Raw genomic sequence first — 19,955 nt, 5'->3', positions numbered from 1 at the left:
CACTCCCAAAACATCACACCTGCTCCTCCATTCTTCACGGTGGGAACCACACATGTGGAGATCATCCGTTCACCTACTCTGCATCTCACAAAGAAACACCGGTTGGAACCAAAAAAAATGCAAATTTGGACTCATCAGACCAAAGGACAGATTTCCACCAGTCTAATGTCCATTGCTCATGTTTCTTGGCCCAGTCAAGTCTTCTTCTTATTGATGTCCTTTAGTCGTGGTTTATTTTCAGCAATTCAACCATAAAGGCCTGATTCACACAGTCTCCTCTGAACAGTTAATGTTGAGATGTGTCTTTTAATTGGACTCTGTGAAGCATTTATTTGGGTTGTAATCTGAGACTGGTAACTCTAATTAACTTATCTTCTGCAGCAGAGGTAACTCTGGGTCTTCCTTTCCCGTGGCGGTCCTCACGAGAGCCAGTTTCATCATAGCGCTTGATGGTTTTTGCGACTGCATTTGAAGAAACATTTAAAGTTCTTGACATTTTCCAGATTGACTGACCTTCATGTCTTAAAGTAATGATGGACTGTCGTTTCTCTTTGCTTATTTGAGCTGTTCTTGCCATAATATGGACTTTTACCAAATAGAGCTATCTTCTGTATACCACCCCTACCTTGTCACAACACAACTGATTGGCTCAAACGCATTAAGAAGGAAAGAAATTCCTTTAAATGAACTTTTAACAAAGCACACCTGTTAATTGAAATGCATTCCAGGTGCCTACCTCATGAAGTTGGTTGAGAGAATGCTAAGAGTGTGCAAGCTGTCATCAAGGCTAAGGGTGGCTACTTTGAAGAATCTAAAATCTAAAATAGATGTAGATTTGTTTAACACTTTTTTTGGTTACTACATGCTTCCATATTATTTCATAGTTTTGATGTCTTCACTATTATTCTACAATGTAGAAAATAGTAAAAATGAAGAAAAACCCTTGAATGAGTAGGTGTCCAAACGTTTGATTTGTTTTGTATACATGTTGTATTTTATTCCAGAAGTAATGCTTTTTAAACAACTTACCACAACATTCATCACTAATCAGTCATAAAAAAGTGTCCAAAGTTTAATTTGGGATTGATCTTCAAATACACATCCCAAATCTTTACGATGAAACAAAATGAACGAATTACTCACATATGGGTCAAGTGTTTGAGTGGTTCAAACATCCTTCGCTGTATGTTCCCTATCTCAATTCCCTCTATGCTCCTAAAAAAACACAAACAAATGTTGTTCCCCTTAGGAGCTTACATAGAAAAGCAAACAAAACCAAATATTTGAATTTCAGAGGCCCTCTTTGCAACGCTCTTTCCACAAAATTGTTGGTCTTTCACAAAGTGCTTTTGATGATAAGCTTTGATATATTACCTACAATGCTATTTGTTTTCTTTCTTGATACGTGTGAATGAGGGAATTCCTGATGTGTGGGCCAGTAAGTGCACTCTGTTCCAATACGATAATACATTGAACACATAATACACAAATTACATGTTAAGTGCCACATAATTCTCTTGTATGATAGGGTGCAAATTGAAAAAGTGCATCATCAGGGGATATGATTATATAGTGTATGTAATTGAAATGAGTTAAATAGATGGATGGATTTTTAGTTAGTCTGAAAGAGCCACAAAAAGGGATGTAGAGGGGAGATTAACTAACTGTACACATGTTCTTGTGGTTGGAAAAACGTTATTTAAAAAAATATATTGTGTAGATTTCATTTAAATGGCCTCTTGCATATTTACAAGAACTATATATTTTTTCTACACCTGATATTACTACTAATGGATCCCCTCTCAAGTGTGACATTCATTCACAAAGTGAGCAGTGAAAAACATACAGGCTACTTACAATGATTTCAATTTATGCAAGTTATCAAAGTGGTCAATTTGCAGATCCGCGATAGGGTTATACGAGATGTTTCTGTAAGAGCATCAATCATTAGACACAATATCCAACAATAACTATAGCACCATAGCTGTATGTGTATGTCTTTCAATGTTAGTGCAAGAAAAACATTTAACATATATAGATTCGAGTGTGGATCTGACTCACAGCTGTAGTAAATCTCCCAGATGAACAAAGAGATTGGGAGGGATAGCCAGGAGTCTGTTGCTGGACAGATCTCTGTGGAGACAAAGCTATTTATTGGAAACAACATATGAAACTTATATAAGGTTTACATGGCTTACATGATCACCTAATCACACATGCATGCTGTGTTCCCATTCATGTTAATGATCAATTCCTGGAATCCATTAGTCTACTTGATAAGCATTGTGTTAAGCTAGATGCACCACATATTTGTGTTCACCATGACTAACATGGTTATGTGTATGCGTATATTGGAGACACTCCAAGACTCCCCACTGTTCTGCAAATCCGGATACCAGTGGAAAAGCAGGTTAGTATAAATACTAGGATTAAACAGAACGCATAAAATATAAATCATAATGAACATCTTCTTGGCTTGGGAACATGTTGTTTTCCTATTCGGGCACATTTTGGGTTGCAATAAATTTCAGCCCTGTGCTGCACTGTATATTTATAGTACAGTCTTAACTAATAATATGGTAGTATCTAAATTCTTCAAAAAGTCAGTGGAATAGATGAAGATGTGCAGTACCACTGCGTGTCTGGGGATGATAAAGGAAGATGTCATGCAATTTCATGTCTGAGGCAAACAAAACGTAATAACTTACAATTCCCCAAGTTTTTGCAGAAATGAAAAAGCCTGTTCATGTATGTGACTGATTCTGTTACTCTGTAGGACGCTAGAAAGAGTTGAAGAAAGACGGTCAAAACAAGAATTATAAAACAGAGAAAGCAATTTTCTTACTTTATTCCCCTCATCTTCTCTGTTGGTTCTAAAAGCAATTAAACAAGAGTGTTGCTTTTGGGTCTAATATTTAGAACCCCTTGTGGAAACAAATTGCTGTTGATATTTGGAATTGTAATGGGTTATCGCCTACTGAGAAAGCCAAGGACACATATGGGGAAAAAACAGAATCTATTCTGAAGTTTGAAATGTATTAAGTCACACTCTTACAGCACAGTCATCATGTTGCATGACCAGAATGTTACGTTTCCAACACTTTCGATTTGATTCCCCTCCATGTCCCTGGAGACACACAAGCGCACAAAAACATATTTAAAATGAATATCATGCCGATAACAAAGCTCTTTGATTTGCCGACTTCCAAACTTACAGCCAGTTAAGTCTTGGCATTTCCAGGCAGATGTCATCCAGCATTGTCAGAGCGTTGTTCAACAAAACCCTGTGAACCAATACAACAACACAAGAGCGGTCTGATTTTTGTGCCGATGAAAGAAAACAACACTCCGCCAATATACGTAAGCATATCAAATAGGCCCTTAAAAATACTGGGGCACTTCAATTAAGTGCATATGAAATAACTTCTTATAGGGTAAAAGCAAAACAAGACCAACTCAAGAAGGTAGAGGTAGAAATGAAACTCACAGGAGTACCAAGGAGCGCAAGCCTGAAAAGGTTGTGGGGGATATCTGATGGATACTGTTGTTTTCAAGGATCCTACAACCAGAGGGTAAAGTTTATTTTCAGCTCTTTTATTAAGTGAAGTATTTGGCTGAGCATTGGTTCAGATGAAACTGCAGCGATACAAGCTTGTTTGCTGAAGGCTGTCTAAAAATGTGATGTATTTGTTCCATTTATGTTAGCAGTATGTCTATATTGGCACACAGGATATACAGAATGTGCCAGTAAGGAAAAACCTACAACCACTCCAGTTTGTGTAGATCTTGGAACACCCCAGGCATCAGGATGGATATCTTGTTGTAGCTTAAATATCTGAGGCAGAGAATACTGATTTTAAATACGCACAGTTCTCTGAAACAATTCATAGGAATTATTTACCCTTTATTTCAAACATAAGAAACTTTGATGAGAGAAACATAAATCAACAACATTCATTATGAAGGACTTAGTTGTTTGATCAAGAACAAAGTTCAACATAACACTGTCAATTGCACGGATGGATGAATATAATGAACTCACAGTCTTGTTAGATTGTACAGTCCTCTGAATGCTTTGGGGCTCACAGCTCGGATTCTGTTATGTTGTAGATATCTGAAGTAGTATGTTAGAAGTATGTTACAAACATTCATAGAATTTGTGTGTTGAGGAGAACAACTGCCACAGTGGCTAACACGTTACAAAGAGTTACAACAAGTAACAACAATGTTACAACAAGTTACAGCATGTTACCACAAGTTATAACATGTTACAACAAGTTACAACAAGTTACAGCATGTTACAACAAGTTACAACATGTTACAACAAGTTACAGCAGGTTACAACATGTTACAACAAGTTACAACAAGTTACAACAAGTTACAACAAGTACAGAAGCCTCACATTTCTAACATGAACTGCACTTCAGGCGAAGTTTAGATCACAGGTTGATCAACCCACCCAAAATTGTGTTTTCTGTCAGGTGTCGTATTTAGCCTTTCCAATTTAGCTTGCAATACTGCTAAATAGAACAGACAGGCAATGTTTACAGTGCTGAGGAATCTTTTTGGCAAGCTGTCAAGCGAGATGAGGATTTTGGCATGGTTGTGAAAGCAGCTGACAGAAGATTTCCTCCATTGAAGTGCTTTTCAATAGAACTTACAGTTGAACCATAGCATCAACTGTCCTGCTATTTTATACATGAAAACGAAATAAAAATGGCTCGCTGTAGATTAGAAAAACTAAATAAAAATACCAATTGGCACATACTTTCATAACATTTGGTTTGATAACATTTTTTTTATAAGAAAAAGAAAATTGCAAGCAACACTTGAATGAAAGATTACCCAAACAATACTACAAAGCTGACTTTATTCGATAGATAGTTCTTGGCAGTCTATGAGGCATGTGTTCAGTCTCCTCCTCGCTCTACTACTTCCATGATGCCAATATGTTTCAGGCACCACAAGATAGACTGAATGATGTGGTGAACAATCGTGAAAGTCCACTTTCCTCACAACCATCATCCAAAGGTGAGTATTGATAAAAACATCCTTTGTAAGCTTGTTTTAGCCCTCAAAAGCATCAAAAGGGGACAAACAATGCTTAGAATTATGTCTATGTCTGTCACAGTAGACTTGACAGGTTGGTCTATCAGTGTGTGTTTTTCAAGTGCTAACACAATTATTTCTGAACAACTGAATGCTTCACTAGCAGTCTACAACTCAACCAAGTGACTTCTCTTGCCTGAATACATTTTTTTTTTAAATAAATGTAATGACAACTTACAATTTCTGAAGACTCTGGTACTTATAGAATATGTCACCATTCAATATCCGGAGTCGGTTCCTTTGCAGTGACCTGTGAGATGTGAATAGTTCATAAGGTCGACTAGGTAAAATAAAACATGTCATAAACATAACATTGTGCCACCAAACAATACTGTGTCAAATAAAAAAGGCCAAAACCTTTGATCCATTTTTATTACTATGTTCTGGGTCCAGTGTCTGTTTAAGGTTTCTATGTGATCACACGTTGTCCCAAATGCAAACAATCTTCCAATTATGTTTCAAATGGGACTGGTGATAAAACACATCATTATTCCAAACAGAAGAGGAACATCTTTCTTTATGGAGTGACAGAGATAATGCATAATGTTGACATTTGTAGTTGAATCGTTATCTAAGCTCATTCCACCTCGATTAGCACTATGGCCACGTTTACCCGAGTTTACGGAGATACACTTTGAATTAGTGAAGAAAGCATTTTAATTGAAAATGAACAATGTGAAGGATGCTGCAGTAGTCTACAGGACCTTGATGAAAGCTGAGCCAATTGGAGAAGGAATAGGCGGCGATGATAAGCAATTGACATAATTGAATTATTCTGCATGCAAATTGGGCCTTCGAGGTTTACCCATCAAGCAAACAAACAACACATTGTTTTGTTGATGAATAGTCAAGTGGAACTGGATGTCCCCAATATGGAAGGATGAGAAACATGGGGCCCAAATGGGCCATTATCTAAACAATGTAGGGCCAATATGATAGGGAGACATACTATTGTGAGACTGAGAAAGGGCGAGCTCCTTGTGATAATGTATAGTTATTGTTGTCATTCTTTTGCATAATGCATGAATTGAAATGATGATGTATATTATACATCATCTTGTTAGAAATACATTTTGTAATAATCATATCCTTACCTTCAGTTTGTCTCACATTCCAGTAGGTTTTAGTAGGCTTCAGTAAAGAGATTCCAGTAGGCTTTAGTAGGCTTCAACAAAGAGATTCCAGTAGGCTTTAGTAGGCTTCAGTAAAGAGATTCCAATAGGCTTCAGTAGGTTTCAGTAAAGATATTCCAGTAGGCTTTACTATGCTTCAGTAGGCTTAAATAAAGAGATTCCAGTAGGTTTTGGTAGGCTTCAGTATGCTTTAGTAGGCTTCAGTAAAGATATTCCAATAGGCTTTATTAGGCTTCAGTAAAGAGATTCCAGTGGCCTTCATTCAGCTTCAGTAAAGAGATTACAGTGGCCTTCATTCAGCTTCAGTAAAGAGATTCCAGTAGGCTTTATTAGGCTTCAGTAAAGAGATTCCAGTAGGCTTCAGTAGGCTTCAGTAAAGATATTCGAGTAGGCTTCAGTGGGCTTTAGTAGTCTTCAGGAAAGAGATTCCAGTAGGCTTTAGTCGGCTTCAGTAAAGATATTCGAGTAGGCTTCAGTGGGCTTTAGACGGCTTCAGTAAAGTTATTCCAGTAGGCTTCAGTAGGCTTCAGTAGAGATATTCCAGTAGCCTTCAGTAAGCTTCAGCAGGCTTCAGTAAAGAGATTCAAGTCTCATTTTCCTCTGTCAAAAAGACTGTTCCAGTACAGCAGAGAACAGCCCTAGGACTTAAACCAACCTCCACAAACAAACTTCCATCAAGACACTCATTAGCTAACTGAGCGAGACACTTTGTTTAAATCCTTTTTCTCTTCCAATTCACCGGAGAAACAGAAGAAAGTATGCACACTTCCAGTCAGATGCAAATGTCTCAACGAAGAAGGCTATCAGGTGTGTGTGTGTGTGTGAGTGAGTGTCATTATGTGCATATTATTTATGAACTCCTCAAAGGTGTGTGTGTGTGTGTGTCAACTCACATCATGGTGACGTTAATGGACACTGCTGGGACATGGTGAAACTGGGCGCCGTCACAGTCCAGCTCCAGGTCTCTGCACTGGCACGGCTCTGGAACAGCCCCCAGCACTGGAGGAGGAAGAGAGAAGACAGAGGAAGAATATGTTATTGTCTAACGCCAGAGGAGGTTGGTGGCACCTTAATTGGGGAGGACTGGCTCGTGGTAATGGCTGGATCCGAATTTGTGGAATTGTATCAAATACATCCAACACATGGTTTCCATGTGTTTGATGACATTCCATTCGCTCAGTTCCAGTCATTATTATGAGTTGTCCTCCCCTCAGCAGCCTCCTGTGCCTGATGCACATCCACGAGTCATACTGGACCAAAAAAAGATAGCAATGAAAATAAATTACAACAAGGAATTTGGACAACATTGTTGTTATAGAACTAGCGTTAAAGGGAAAATCCACTCACAAACTATCTTTCGTTATTTTCTTAATTAATCCACCCACTGTTACAGTCTCAAAATGCATAGGCAAGACATTAGACTTTCACGTTTTTGACTGCTGACATACAAAACATTTTGGGATTGTATCAACAGTGAACTAATAAAAAAAATAAGATCCGAGAGACATAGGAGAGCATCAGGGACCAGTCTTAATCACTGCCTATGTACGTTAGAGACACGTGACTTGTGCTTGCTCTGCAGTTTTGCTTCCTTCCCTGTCTGGGCACACTGTTCTTTCAAAGGCTAAAATCAGAGCGTGACCCCCTGCCAGACAACGTATTTGCCCATTACTCCACCGAAAAGGTACCAATTTGATAGCACTAGCGGAGACATTTCAAGATGTGGAATGAGATTACGGCACAATCTCAACACCGTTACAAACGGCCACAGGGACACAATGCGAAGCTGCAATCGGTTGAATTGGGGCCTCATGTCAGAGGCTGACTCGGAGGTTCCAGGAATAGAGAGGATGACTGTGATTATGTGAGTAGTTTAGGTATTATTTGCCAAAGACAAGAAGTCCAGGTTCCAGGCAGGACATTTTTAAATGGATAAGGGACCATGTTTGATATAGGATACAGTAAAGTGGATATCATCAGAAAAGAATCCTATATATTTGAGGGGAATTATAATCAGGCATAAAGGAATGGGAATATTAAAATACCAAGGGTATTCAAATCATGTCTTCAAGTTCTGTGGTGTTGATTTCCTTTTTCATTACTTGTTGTTTTTTTGATCAGTGTCATAGAGTACACTTATAATGTGTCATGACTAAATTATGGGAAGAATGAAAATCAGCAGTCTAATATTGATGTACTGTTGAGGGCACATTTGAATCATGTTCTGATGTTCAAAGAAAGAAACATCTGTAGGAAGAATGACATCTAATGCAATGCATATCTAATGACTAAAATGAAGAGGAGGTTTGCATTTGACCTGAAGTGTGAAATCTCATATTCCTCACTCATTTCAAAAGTATTTTTGAAAGACGGGAAATTTGCAATTTTAAAATGTTCTTATCAGTGACCTCTGTCCTACTAACAATAAAGTTACTAATGGATTGAAAACCTGTAACTCTGTAACAAAGACATTTCAGAGAACATTAAATATAATCAAAGGATTATATGCACAGTCTTGGAAGAAAACAAACCTGTTTATTCAATCAGGAAACGCTTATTGCTTGTTATCTGATAGCATGTCAGTCGTGGTTAAAATTAAATTGCATTATTCCGAAACTAAATAAGGACATTTTAGGAATGTTCTAGCGAGGAGATGTCTGACTAATCCTCATCTGTTTAAAGCACTGTCTTAATGCCTCTGGGAGGCAGCACAAATGGACCATTCGAAACCGCTAGACTTCCATCTGGCCTGTATTATTCAGTTCCAGAACCACAAACTTAAATAAATAAAGACATCTGAATGTTAGAATTGGATATTAGGGACATCAGGCGAATTGGAGTGAAGCAGTTGCTATATCAAAACCTTGCTTCAGTCGGTACGTTTTGTTTACATGCTAAATTAGTATAGTTCAGTAAGTTTTCGTCAACATGTAAAGTTATTATAGTTGTTCTACCTTTGACCTTACAGTACACAACAGGGTTTCAAACAACTAACTCAAACATGTGGGAGGAGCACAGGGTCAGTTGAAGGGTCAGCTGCAGTGCCGCGGCTCTGGAGACACTAAGAGCACATACCTTGGATCTGAAACCCTGGCCATCTAATTGCCCGTTCAATCCCCTCATGTTTTACTTCCCTGCCATCTCCTTGACAGTTCAACCCCCTCATGCTATACTGCCCTGTCATCTACTTGCCAGTTCAACCCCCTCATGTTTTACTGGCTTACCCCAGCCATAGAGTGATTTCATTGAATTAGCTAAATATAACCCGAAGGCATTGTTCACCCATGGCTGTTTAACCATTCACTAAAATATGCTATGTCAAATACATCATTAAGTATAGTAATATTCTAAGTAGCTCATCATTAATTAATGCGTATCATGGATGTATAATGAATACTTTTATAATGGCTGTGTAATAAATACTTTTATCATGGTTGTGTAATAAATACTTTTATAATGGCTGTGTAATAAATACTTTTACCATGGTTGTGTAATAAATACTTTTATCATGGCTGTGTAATTAATACTTGTATCATGGCTGTGTAATAAATACTTTTACCATGACTGTATAATGAATACTTTATATACTCATGGTTTATGTAAATGACTAAAGGAGATTTACAGTATTCTCTTGGATGAATTTCTGATGTACAGTACCAGTCAAAAGTTTGGACACACCTACTCATTCAAGGATTTTTCTTTATTTTGTACTTTTTTTCTACATTGTAGAATAGTGAAGACATCAAAACTATGAAATAACACATATGGAATCATGTAGGAACTAAAAAAGTAGCCACCGTTTACCTTGATGACAGCTTTGCACACTCTGTAACTACCAATTGGATAATGGGGAGAAAAATAAGTAAAAAGTACCCCCCCCCAAAAAAATTTTTTTTTTTTTACTGTGCATTGTTACCATTCCCCAAATTACCAAGTTTTCCACAAATTGTGTGTAAATAGTTAACCTGCATGATTAAAATCTGTGTTCCTATGTGTTAGAAATTGAGAGTTCCTGCAAAAACTAAGTCTCCACCCTCCAAAAGGAAGATCTCAGCTAAAGCACCCCCCCCCCCCCCCCCTTTTGATCTGTGTGGGCAGATGCAAAGAACTCGAGGTGAATCCGTTTAAGCACCGCCTTTGCCCAATCCTGATACGTTCAAATAACCAGTGACAAAAACCCACAAACCAGAACTAATGCATCTCAATATCTCAAGCATCCCATTCAGTGCCGGCAGATTCTTTGGTCTACACACATAATCTGCCCACGGGAGATTAGGCATTGATAAACCATGTTTTGAATTCTGTCGCTGTACATTTCAAAAGTGCTGAACAAATAGTAATATTGACTATGTCCATTAGCTTGCTAATTAATGTCTTCATCAAAATTACGGATTGCATCTTATGCGCTCATCATTCCCTTATGCCATAGTTTGTACATGTCAATTGTTATAGGCCTATTGCTTATAACGGCCTATCTCATTAGTATCTTATTCATAACTTTAGGCAATGTTGGAAGGATTTCATTGTTTTGCTTACTTTGTGTATTATAATTAGCGCATGTGCTTTTCTTGACGAGGAGGAGATACTATGTAATGTTGTTTGGTCTGTAACCATGTTTGCCAGTGACAATCTCTTCTCATTCAAATATTTGTTTTCAACAAAAAGTTCAGTAATAGACACGTCATTCCAGTTGATATTGTGATGTTTGTTATGTTTGCGCAATGCGCTGTCTGTGCGTCAGTGTATTGTATATAAAAGTGGATTCTCATGATTGTATTTTCCTTCCTTTTTAGACCGCTTAGTAAAATAATTTAAATGGTAGGCTAGCCAAGTCTCTCTCTCTCTCTATCTGTGTGGTGTATTTATGTGGTGACTTAAGGAAGAGTAAAGTTGAGGCCTCAACATCTTGCTGAATTTATCTGAACTAACATCTCTTTAAATTGATTTATTTTGTAAAAAAATGTACTTTTTCTCCCCAGTTTTGTGATATTCAATTGGTAGTTACAGTCTTGTCCCATCACTGCAACTCCCGTACGGACTCAGGAGAGGCGAACATTGAGAGCCATGCGTCCTCCGAAACACGACCCTGCCAAGCCGCACTGCTTCTTGACACACTGCTCGCTTAACCTGGAAGCCAGCCGCACCAATGTGTCGGAGGAAACACCGTACAACTGGCTACCGAAGTCAGAGGGCATGCACCCGGCCCGCCACAGGGAGTCGCTAGAGCGCAATGGAACAAGGACATCCAGGCCAGCCAAACCCTCCCCTAACCAGGAAGAGGGTGGGCCAAATGTGTGATGCCTCATGTCTGTCCTGTCGCGGCTGGCTGGGACACAGCCTGGGATCGAACCCGGGTCTGTAGTGACTTAGAACGCTGCACCACTCGGGAGGAATCTATTTGAATTTCTGTCGGGGTCCATTTTTAAAGTGCTGAATGAATAGGCCTACCTCGTTGCAGCACTTTTGCTTGCATTTGCTTATACTTAGAGCTAATTGTTAATGATATAAGAATAAACATCATGAATTCAATTAACATAAATGTAATAATGTTTGTGTATGGTTCAAAAGTCAAAACTCATTTTGGCGTTTGTTATTATTGAAGGAGAATGCGGCTCTTATCGACTTACACAAATCCACAAGGATTTGTTTAAGTTCACTCCATGGTGCTGAAGGAAAGCTCTGCTGTTGGGACAGCTTTATGTAGGTCCTAACAGTGTGTGGGCACCGTTTGTTCCCATTATAGTGCAACTATTATGTATTGTTTAGTTTTGTGTGTTGTGTAGTTGCTTTGCTGGAATGCATAAACAAATATGTTGAATTTGCCACACCAAGATTTACATACTAAAATCACCACTGACAACAGATTCCGGAGAAAATTTGCAGAAGGGAAAGTCTATCAGTGTAGGCAGATTGATAAAACTATATTAAAGAACATGCTTTTAAATAACAATGAAATGTGAATGAAATGGATGTGGAGAGAGCAAATGGACTAGGATTATGTTTTTCTGTCAAATACTTTTGAAGAGCACTAATTGTAGATGAGCACACCCCATATCATACAGACTGTTATATGGACATCTGATGAAAGGCCTCATAAATGTGATTCTCTTATCGTCTATTAATAATGAAAACTCATTTCCGATGCCGTGACATTTTGCATTGTGCACTGATTGGCAACAACTAAAGACATAATTATGTCCCTATAAATACTTTCACTTTGATACATCCAGAGAAGTAATATCCATCTTCATATCCATGCCCAAAAGTAATGAACATGGTTAGTTTGAGAAAAATATTAGATTTTGGGACCTATTGAAGGTAAAGCAACTGAAGGAGTCATATTGCTCCAGACAGTGGAGGACTCCTTTCATTATTCATTTCTATCATATTTTATGACCATTTTGCTCTAATGTTCATTGAAAAAAATACATATGACCATATCACTTCAAGACAATAACAATGAATAAACCTTTGTGTGGCCTTTCAAACCTGAGTGTGTAATAACCTTCTGTTGAATCTTCTGTTGAATCTGACAATTCATCCTGATGGTTGTACAGTCGTCTCAAATAAAACTGAAGGACCACGGCGTTACTCTGGACCCTGATCTCTCTTTTGACTAACATATCAAGAATCTTTCTGTCCAAAAATGATGCAGAAAAATTAATCCATGCTTTTGTTACTTCTAGGTTAGACTACGGCAATGCTCTACTTTCCGGTTACCCGGATTAAGCACTAAATACATTTCAGTTAGTGCTAAATACGGCTGCTAGAATCCTGACTAGAACCAAAAAAATGTATCATATTACTCCAGTGCTAGCCTCCCTACACTGGCTTCCTGTTAAGGCAAGGGCTGATTTAGAGGTTTTACTGCTAACCTAGAAAGCACTACATGTGTAAGGGATTTCTTCCATTGACGTAGAGGCGGACCAAAGCGCAGCGTGGTCATTTTGACTCATGTTTTAATAAATCACTTCACATGAACAAACTAAATAAACTAACAAAAACCAGAAACGTGAAAACCGAAAACAGCCCTATCTGGTGCAAAACACAGAGACAGGAACAATCACCCACAAACACACAGTGACACCCAGGCTACCTAAGTATGATTCTCAATCAGAGACAACTAATGACACCTGCCTCTGATTGAGAACCATACTAGGCCGAAACATAGAAATACCCAAATCATAGAAAAACAAACATAGACTGCCCACCCAACTCACGCCCTGACCATACTAAATAAATACACAACAAAGGAAATAAAGGTCAGAATGTGACAACATGGGTTTGCTCCTACCTATCTTTCCGATTTGGTCCTGCCGTACAGATCTACATGTACGCTACGGTGTCACGTCCATCTTAAGGAGGAAACCAAGGCGCAGCGTGGTAAGCGTACATTCTTAATTTATTGAACGAATGAACACTGAAACAAACTAACAAAATAACAAACAACCGAATGAACCGTGAAGCTATACACATGAGTGCTAACAGGCAACTACACATAGACAAGAACCCACAAAATACCCAAGAGAATATGGCTACCTAAACATGGTATATTTGGTCTCAACCTTTAAGGCTTTACTGAAGAATCATCTCTTCAGTAGGTCATATGATTGAGTGTAGTCTGGCCTATGAGTGTGAAGGTGAACGGAAAGGCTCTGGATCAACGAACCGCCCTTGCTGTCTCTGCCTGAGCGGTTCCCCTCTCTCCACTGGGATTCTCTGCCTCTAACCCTATTACAGGGGCTGAGCCACTGGCTTACTGGTGCTCTTCCATGCCGTCCCTAGGAGGGGTGCGCCACTTGAGTGGGTTGAGTCGCTGATGTGGTCTTTCTGTCTGGTTTGGCGCCCCCCCTTGGGTTGTGCCGTGGCGAAGATCTTTGTGGTCTTTACTCGGCCTTGTCTCAGGATGGTAAGTTGGTTGTTGAAGATATCCCTCTAGTGGTGTGGGGGCAGTGCTTTGGCAACGTGGGTGGGGTTATATCCTGCCTGTTTGGCCCTGTCCGGGGATATCATCGGATGGGGCCACAGTGTCTCCTGACCTCTCCTGTCTCAGCCTCCAGTATTTATGCTGCAGTTGTTTATGTAGGGGGGCTAGGGTCAGTCTGTTATATCTGGTGTATTTCTCCTGTCTTATCCGGTGTCCTGTGTGAACTTAAGTATGCTCTCTCTAATTATCTCTTTCTTTCTCTTTCTTTCTCTCTCTCGGAGGACCTGAGCCCTATGACCATGCCTCAGGACTACCTGGCATGATGACTACCTGGCTGTGCTGCTACTCCAGTTTCAACTCTTCTGCCTGCGGCTATGGAACCCTGACCTGTTCACAGGACGTGCTACCTGTCCCAGACCTGCTGTTTTCAACTCTCTAGAGACAGCAGGAGCGGTAGAGATACTCTCAATGATAGGCTATGAAAAGCCACCTGACATTTACTCCCAATGTGCTGACCTGTTGCTACTGTGATTATTATTATTTGACCATGCTGGTCATTTATGAACATTTGAACATCTTGGCCATGTTCTGTTATAATCTCCACCTGGTACAGCCAGAAGAGGACTGGCCACCCCTCATAGCCTGGTTCCTCTCTAGGTTTCTTCCTAGCTTTTGGCCTTTCTAGGGAGTTTTTCCTAGCCACCATGCTTCTACACCTGCATTGCTTTCTGTTTGGGGTTTTAGGCTGGGTTTCTGTACAGCACTTTGATATATCAGCTGATGTAAGAAGGGCTATATAAAATACATTTGATTTGATTTAATAATATGAATTCATTTAATGTGGACCCCAAGGGGGTCCAATAAGAAAGCTACTGAAATAAAATATCCCAGAAATGTTCCATATGCACAAACATCTTATTTGTCTCAAATTTTGTGCACACATTTGTTGACATCATTAATGAGCATTTCTCCTTTGCCAAGATAATCCATCCACCTAACAGGTGTGGTATATCAAGAAGCTGTTTGAGCAGCATGATCATTATACAGGTGCACCTTTTGTAGGGACAATAAAAAGGCCAGTCTAAAATGTGCAATTTTTCCACACAACACAATGCCACAGATGTCTCAAGTTTTGAGGGAGCGTGCAATTGACATGCTGATTGCGGGTGTGTCCATCAGAGCTGTTGCCAGAGAATTTAATGTTAATTTCTCTTCTATATGTCGCCTCCAACATTGTTTTAGAGAATTTACACCTTGGTGGCGATGGGGTTATTGAATGGGCAGCCATAAACTATGGACAACAAACACAACTGCATTTTATCGATGGCAATTTGAATGCACAAAGATACCGTGATGTAATTGTTGTGCCATTCATCCACCACCATCACCTCATGTTTCAGCATAATAATGCACAGCAATATGTCACAAGGATCTGTACACAATTTCTGGTTGCTAAAAATGTCCCAGTTCTTCTATGACCTGCATACTAACCAGACATGTCAGCTACTGAGCATGTTTGGGATGCTCTGGATTGACGTGTACGACAGCATGTTCCAGTTCTAGCTAATATCCAGCAACTTTGCACAGCCATTGAAGAGGAGTGAGACATTCGATAGCCCACAATCAACAGCCTGATCAACTCTATGCGAAGGAGATGTGTCGTGCTACATGAGGCAAATGGTGGTCACACCAGATACTGGCTTTATGATCCTCGCCCCTGTGTGACCAACATATGCATATCTGTATTCCCAGCCATGTGAAATCCATAGATTAGGGCCTAATGAATTCATTTCAGTTAAATCAATTCCTTATATGAACTGTAATTCAGTAAGATCTTTGAAATTGTTGCATGTTATCTTTATATATTTTTTCAGTATACATGGGAATGTATATGTGTTATGTCATTTCAATTGAAATGGTTGCCATGAGATGTTGGTAATAGCAGTTTATAGGGAAGGCTCAACATCTATTTTGAGTACAAAAATGCATTTTTCACTACAGCTATAACCACTGAGAGGAAATTCATACAAGTGGGTTGAGATTGCAAGGCTGTTCAGGCCAAATCAATGGGATAAACCCTCAATGATACATGCTTCCTACTTGGGTCTTCAGTCTGTGACAAAAGGACAGGAATCCTCTCTTCTACCTCGAAATGAAAACACATTAGATCATTCTTGTTTTATTCTAACAGTCCTGAAAATTTGAACAGAGCATGGAAAAAGGTCCTTTCATTATTCATAACACTGGTCTTGGAATTCCCTCTAAGCCAGCCTACACCTCCAGGACCTGGTTTCCCTGGAGGAGTTCAAAGGACAAATAGATTGTTGAGACGTAGGTGTTTCTAGTTGTCATTGAATGTCACTAGTTTGTTTTGCCTTAAGTAAGGAAGCATGTTGTTTTCCTTCTCACACACATGCCTGCAAACACACACACACACACACACACACACACACACACACACACACACACACACACACACACACACACACACACACACACACACACACACACACACAGTTTGTTTGTTGTTGTGTTTGTGCTGTTGCCAGTCTTCTGTCTGTACTGTCAGTTTTGTACCCACAGGAGGCCTTTTGCCTCTTGCCAAGCCGTCTCTGTAAATAATCATTTGTTCTTAATTGACTTGCCTGGTTAAATATAAAATAGTTGGGTTGCAATATTGCAGAACTTGTATTCATGTTTGCAGGGAATTGGATTTGGAGTCAGTGGTACATGACATGACTTGAGTCTGAACAAAAAGTACATTTAAATTAAAGTGTGATATAAGTCGATGCAATCAAATATAGGACTGTGGCGGTCACAAAATTTCATCAGCCGGTGATTGTCAAGCAAATAACTGTCGGTCTCATGGTAATTGACCGTTCATTAACATAAAACACATTTAGCATCTCCTGACTTTCACACATAGCATGAAAGTCACTGATGCAGTCCTTTGGAACATCTACATTTGGAATAAAATAGAAAGGATATTTTCTACAAACGATTTGTGGTTAACAAAGAAATAGGGACTCCTATATGCTTCATTTAGAGTTATTAAGGTCATTTTAGTTGTTCTCCAAAATCTCTCCATCACGTCTGGTCTTTCTCACAGGCTACAAGTGAAGAACAGACACATCGGGGACGCAACTGTGCACGTTGTTTCCAATTCCGAGGTGCATATTGAAGATATTTGAAGAACTGTCCACATTTACTTTTCGTCAGCCAACAAGATGAGTAGGCCTAAGGAAGGAACAGCAAAGGCACTAGCCTATGTCAATCTACTATCCCCCATAGTACAAAAGTTGACCTATTATATTCTGTGCGAGAAATAAATATAACAAACATAGTCTGGGACAGTTGTGGGATGCGATAGATCCCATATTAATACAAACACCAGCATAAAAAAAACATTTTTTACACAATGAGGCTGACACAACAGATCAGAACTTTTAGATTAAAATGTTGATAAACGATTACGCCATTTCTTAATATTACGTCAGTAATAAGCACAAATGTTCCATTAGCGGGAAAAAAACATTATCAGAAGTGACCACAAATGCGATTATCCATGTAATGCTTTTGTTATGAAGGTGCATTTTTATGGTGAAAATGATCTTCCCCAAACTTGAAACTCATGCGCCGCTTATGTATGCCAGTAAGGCTCTACACCACTTGTAAAGCAGATTAATGTGCTTAAAGTTATTTGGCCACTTTAGTTATGATACAAACCTTATCAAAACATATAGACCTATGGGCCAGGGGGTGACTAGGGTGGGCATTCTAGTTTCTTTATTTCTATGTTTTCTATTTCTTTGTGTTTGGCCGGGTGTGGTTCTCAATCAGAGGCAGCTGTCTATCGTTGTCTCTGATTGAGAATCATACTCAGGTAGCCTTTTCCCCACCTGGGTTTGTGGGTAGTTGTTTTCTGTATAGTTTTAGTTATCTTGCAGAACTGTTCATTTTTCGCTTTGTTATTTTTGTTCTAGTGTTGAGATTTGAATAAATATCATGAACACGTACCACGCTGCGCTTTGGTCCACTCCTTCTTCATCAGACGAGCGTAACACATATATAAAATAATAGATGTGTGAAATTTATTTTGATTTAGAATGGACCATTATCATGCACCTGTCTCAAAACCGGGGCAGGGGAAAAAATCCATGTCATCTCTGCACTTGGAGGACGCTTTTCCTATGATTCATTTTCATGCCAGCCAGGTAGGCTATACTCTCATTGTATAGATAAGCAATGTACTTAATATTACCTTAATATTAGGAAAGTATTTGAGAAACAAATATAGCTTTCTAGCATATAGAAAGCTGATGGGAGCCTCCTCTTTTTAATAGAGGCCATCACTCTGTTTTCTCGTGCAATTTCATAGCCTATAGAAATGTTGCGCAAAATGAGCTAATGGGCTCTCATGAAGAGTTTGATTCGATTTTCGATAACATTTGCATTGATGTCAGAGTGATTACAGGGACAGTAGAGAGCTAAGTAAGTACCAGGCAGTTAGCAAGTTTGGTTGGCTACTAATGACAATCAGCAGCATCAGAGCTTGGAGAAGACTAATTACCATGACTAAACAATCACATGGAATTTGACTACTTCATGACTAGTGACTGCCGGTGTGGCGGTAATATGGTCACCACAACAGCATATCGTGAGGCATGCACAGGTGTGCTTTACTCTGTTGCAACAGAGCAACTGCAGGACCAAAACAGCGGAGAAGTGTAGCCGTACTCTTCACACTCATAGCTTTTACAGAAGTCGGCTTAATATTGCTGTTTACTTTGTGAATCAGGTGAATCACTGACTCTACCTTTAACGATGAAGTAACAGTAACATTTTAATTGAAGCAGCTTCTTATAGACCCGATGTCACAGGAAGGCCAAAATGATCATCAAGGACAACAACCACCCGAGCCATTGCCTGTTCACCCCGCTACCATCCAGAAGGCGAGGTCAGTACAGGTGCATCAAAGCTGGGACCGAGAGACTGAAAAACAGCTTCTATCTCAAGGCCATCAGACTGTTAAACAGCCATCACTAACACAGAGAGGCTGCTGCCTACATACAGACTTGAAATCATTGGCCACTCCAACAAATGGATCCCCAGTCACTGTATTAATGACACTTTAATAATGATGTTTACATATCTTGCATTACTCATCCCATATGTACATACTGTATTTTATACCATCTATTGCATCTTGCCTATGCTGCTCGGTAATTGCTCATCCATATATACATATTATTTTCCCATCCCTTTACTTAGATTTGTGTGTATTAGGTACTTGTTGTGGAATTGTTAAGATTGCTTGTTGATATTGCTACTCTGTTGGAACTAGAAGCACAAGCATTTCGGTACACTCGCAATAACATCTGTTACTATGTGTATGTGACCGATTTGATTCATAGCACCTTATAGATGCAGTCATAACGTAAAATGATACTGATATCTCTCGAATATATCACAGTAAATGTGTCTCATGTAATATCACATTATCATCCTGTAGTTTCATAATATTGTTAGACTTTTCTATGATTATACGCTGGAGGTTGTCTCCCTGTTGAAACTGAATTTATTAATGATTGACTTGTTCAGAGAACTCTTCTCTTGTATTCACTTGACAACACCTTTTTATAGACAAACTTTTGAACTGTTCATGACTTCACTAAAAATAGCCTACATAAGCGAAGTGTGGTGTCAGGAAAATAACCTCACACTCAATGTCAACAAAACAAAGGAGATGATCGTGGACTTCAGGAAACAGCAGAGGGAGCAGCCCC

The 19,955-nt window shown here is 39.2% G+C and overlaps 1 protein-coding gene across 1 annotated transcript in view; it reads right to left on the bottom strand.

The window, feature by feature from the left end:
* LOC110488935 (relaxin family peptide receptor 1) overlaps positions 1 to 19,955 on the bottom strand; it is a 91,853-nt gene that overhangs the window by 15,695 nt on the left and 56,203 nt on the right. Inside the window, exons 4-14 of the mRNA XM_021561419.2 lie at positions 7,136 to 7,241; positions 5,288 to 5,359; positions 4,043 to 4,114; positions 3,764 to 3,835; positions 3,488 to 3,559; positions 3,216 to 3,284; positions 3,056 to 3,127; positions 2,709 to 2,780; positions 2,062 to 2,133; positions 1,858 to 1,929; positions 1,144 to 1,215 (exon numbers count right to left, since the gene is read on the bottom strand). Of these exons, the coding sequence (XP_021417094.1) occupies positions 1,144 to 1,215; positions 1,858 to 1,929; positions 2,062 to 2,133; positions 2,709 to 2,780; positions 3,056 to 3,127; positions 3,216 to 3,284; positions 3,488 to 3,559; positions 3,764 to 3,835; positions 4,043 to 4,114; positions 5,288 to 5,359; positions 7,136 to 7,241 (823 nt within the window). The remainder of the gene's footprint in view (positions 1 to 1,143; positions 1,216 to 1,857; positions 1,930 to 2,061; positions 2,134 to 2,708; positions 2,781 to 3,055; positions 3,128 to 3,215; positions 3,285 to 3,487; positions 3,560 to 3,763; positions 3,836 to 4,042; positions 4,115 to 5,287; positions 5,360 to 7,135; positions 7,242 to 19,955) is intronic.

This window comes from Oncorhynchus mykiss, chromosome 14, assembly GCF_013265735.2.
Source record: "Oncorhynchus mykiss isolate Arlee chromosome 14, USDA_OmykA_1.1, whole genome shotgun sequence".
Classification (NCBI taxonomy): Eukaryota; Metazoa; Chordata; class Actinopteri; order Salmoniformes; family Salmonidae; genus Oncorhynchus; species Oncorhynchus mykiss.
Note: the sequence above shows the minus strand (reverse complement) of the source record. Positions and strands in the feature narration are given on the sequence as shown.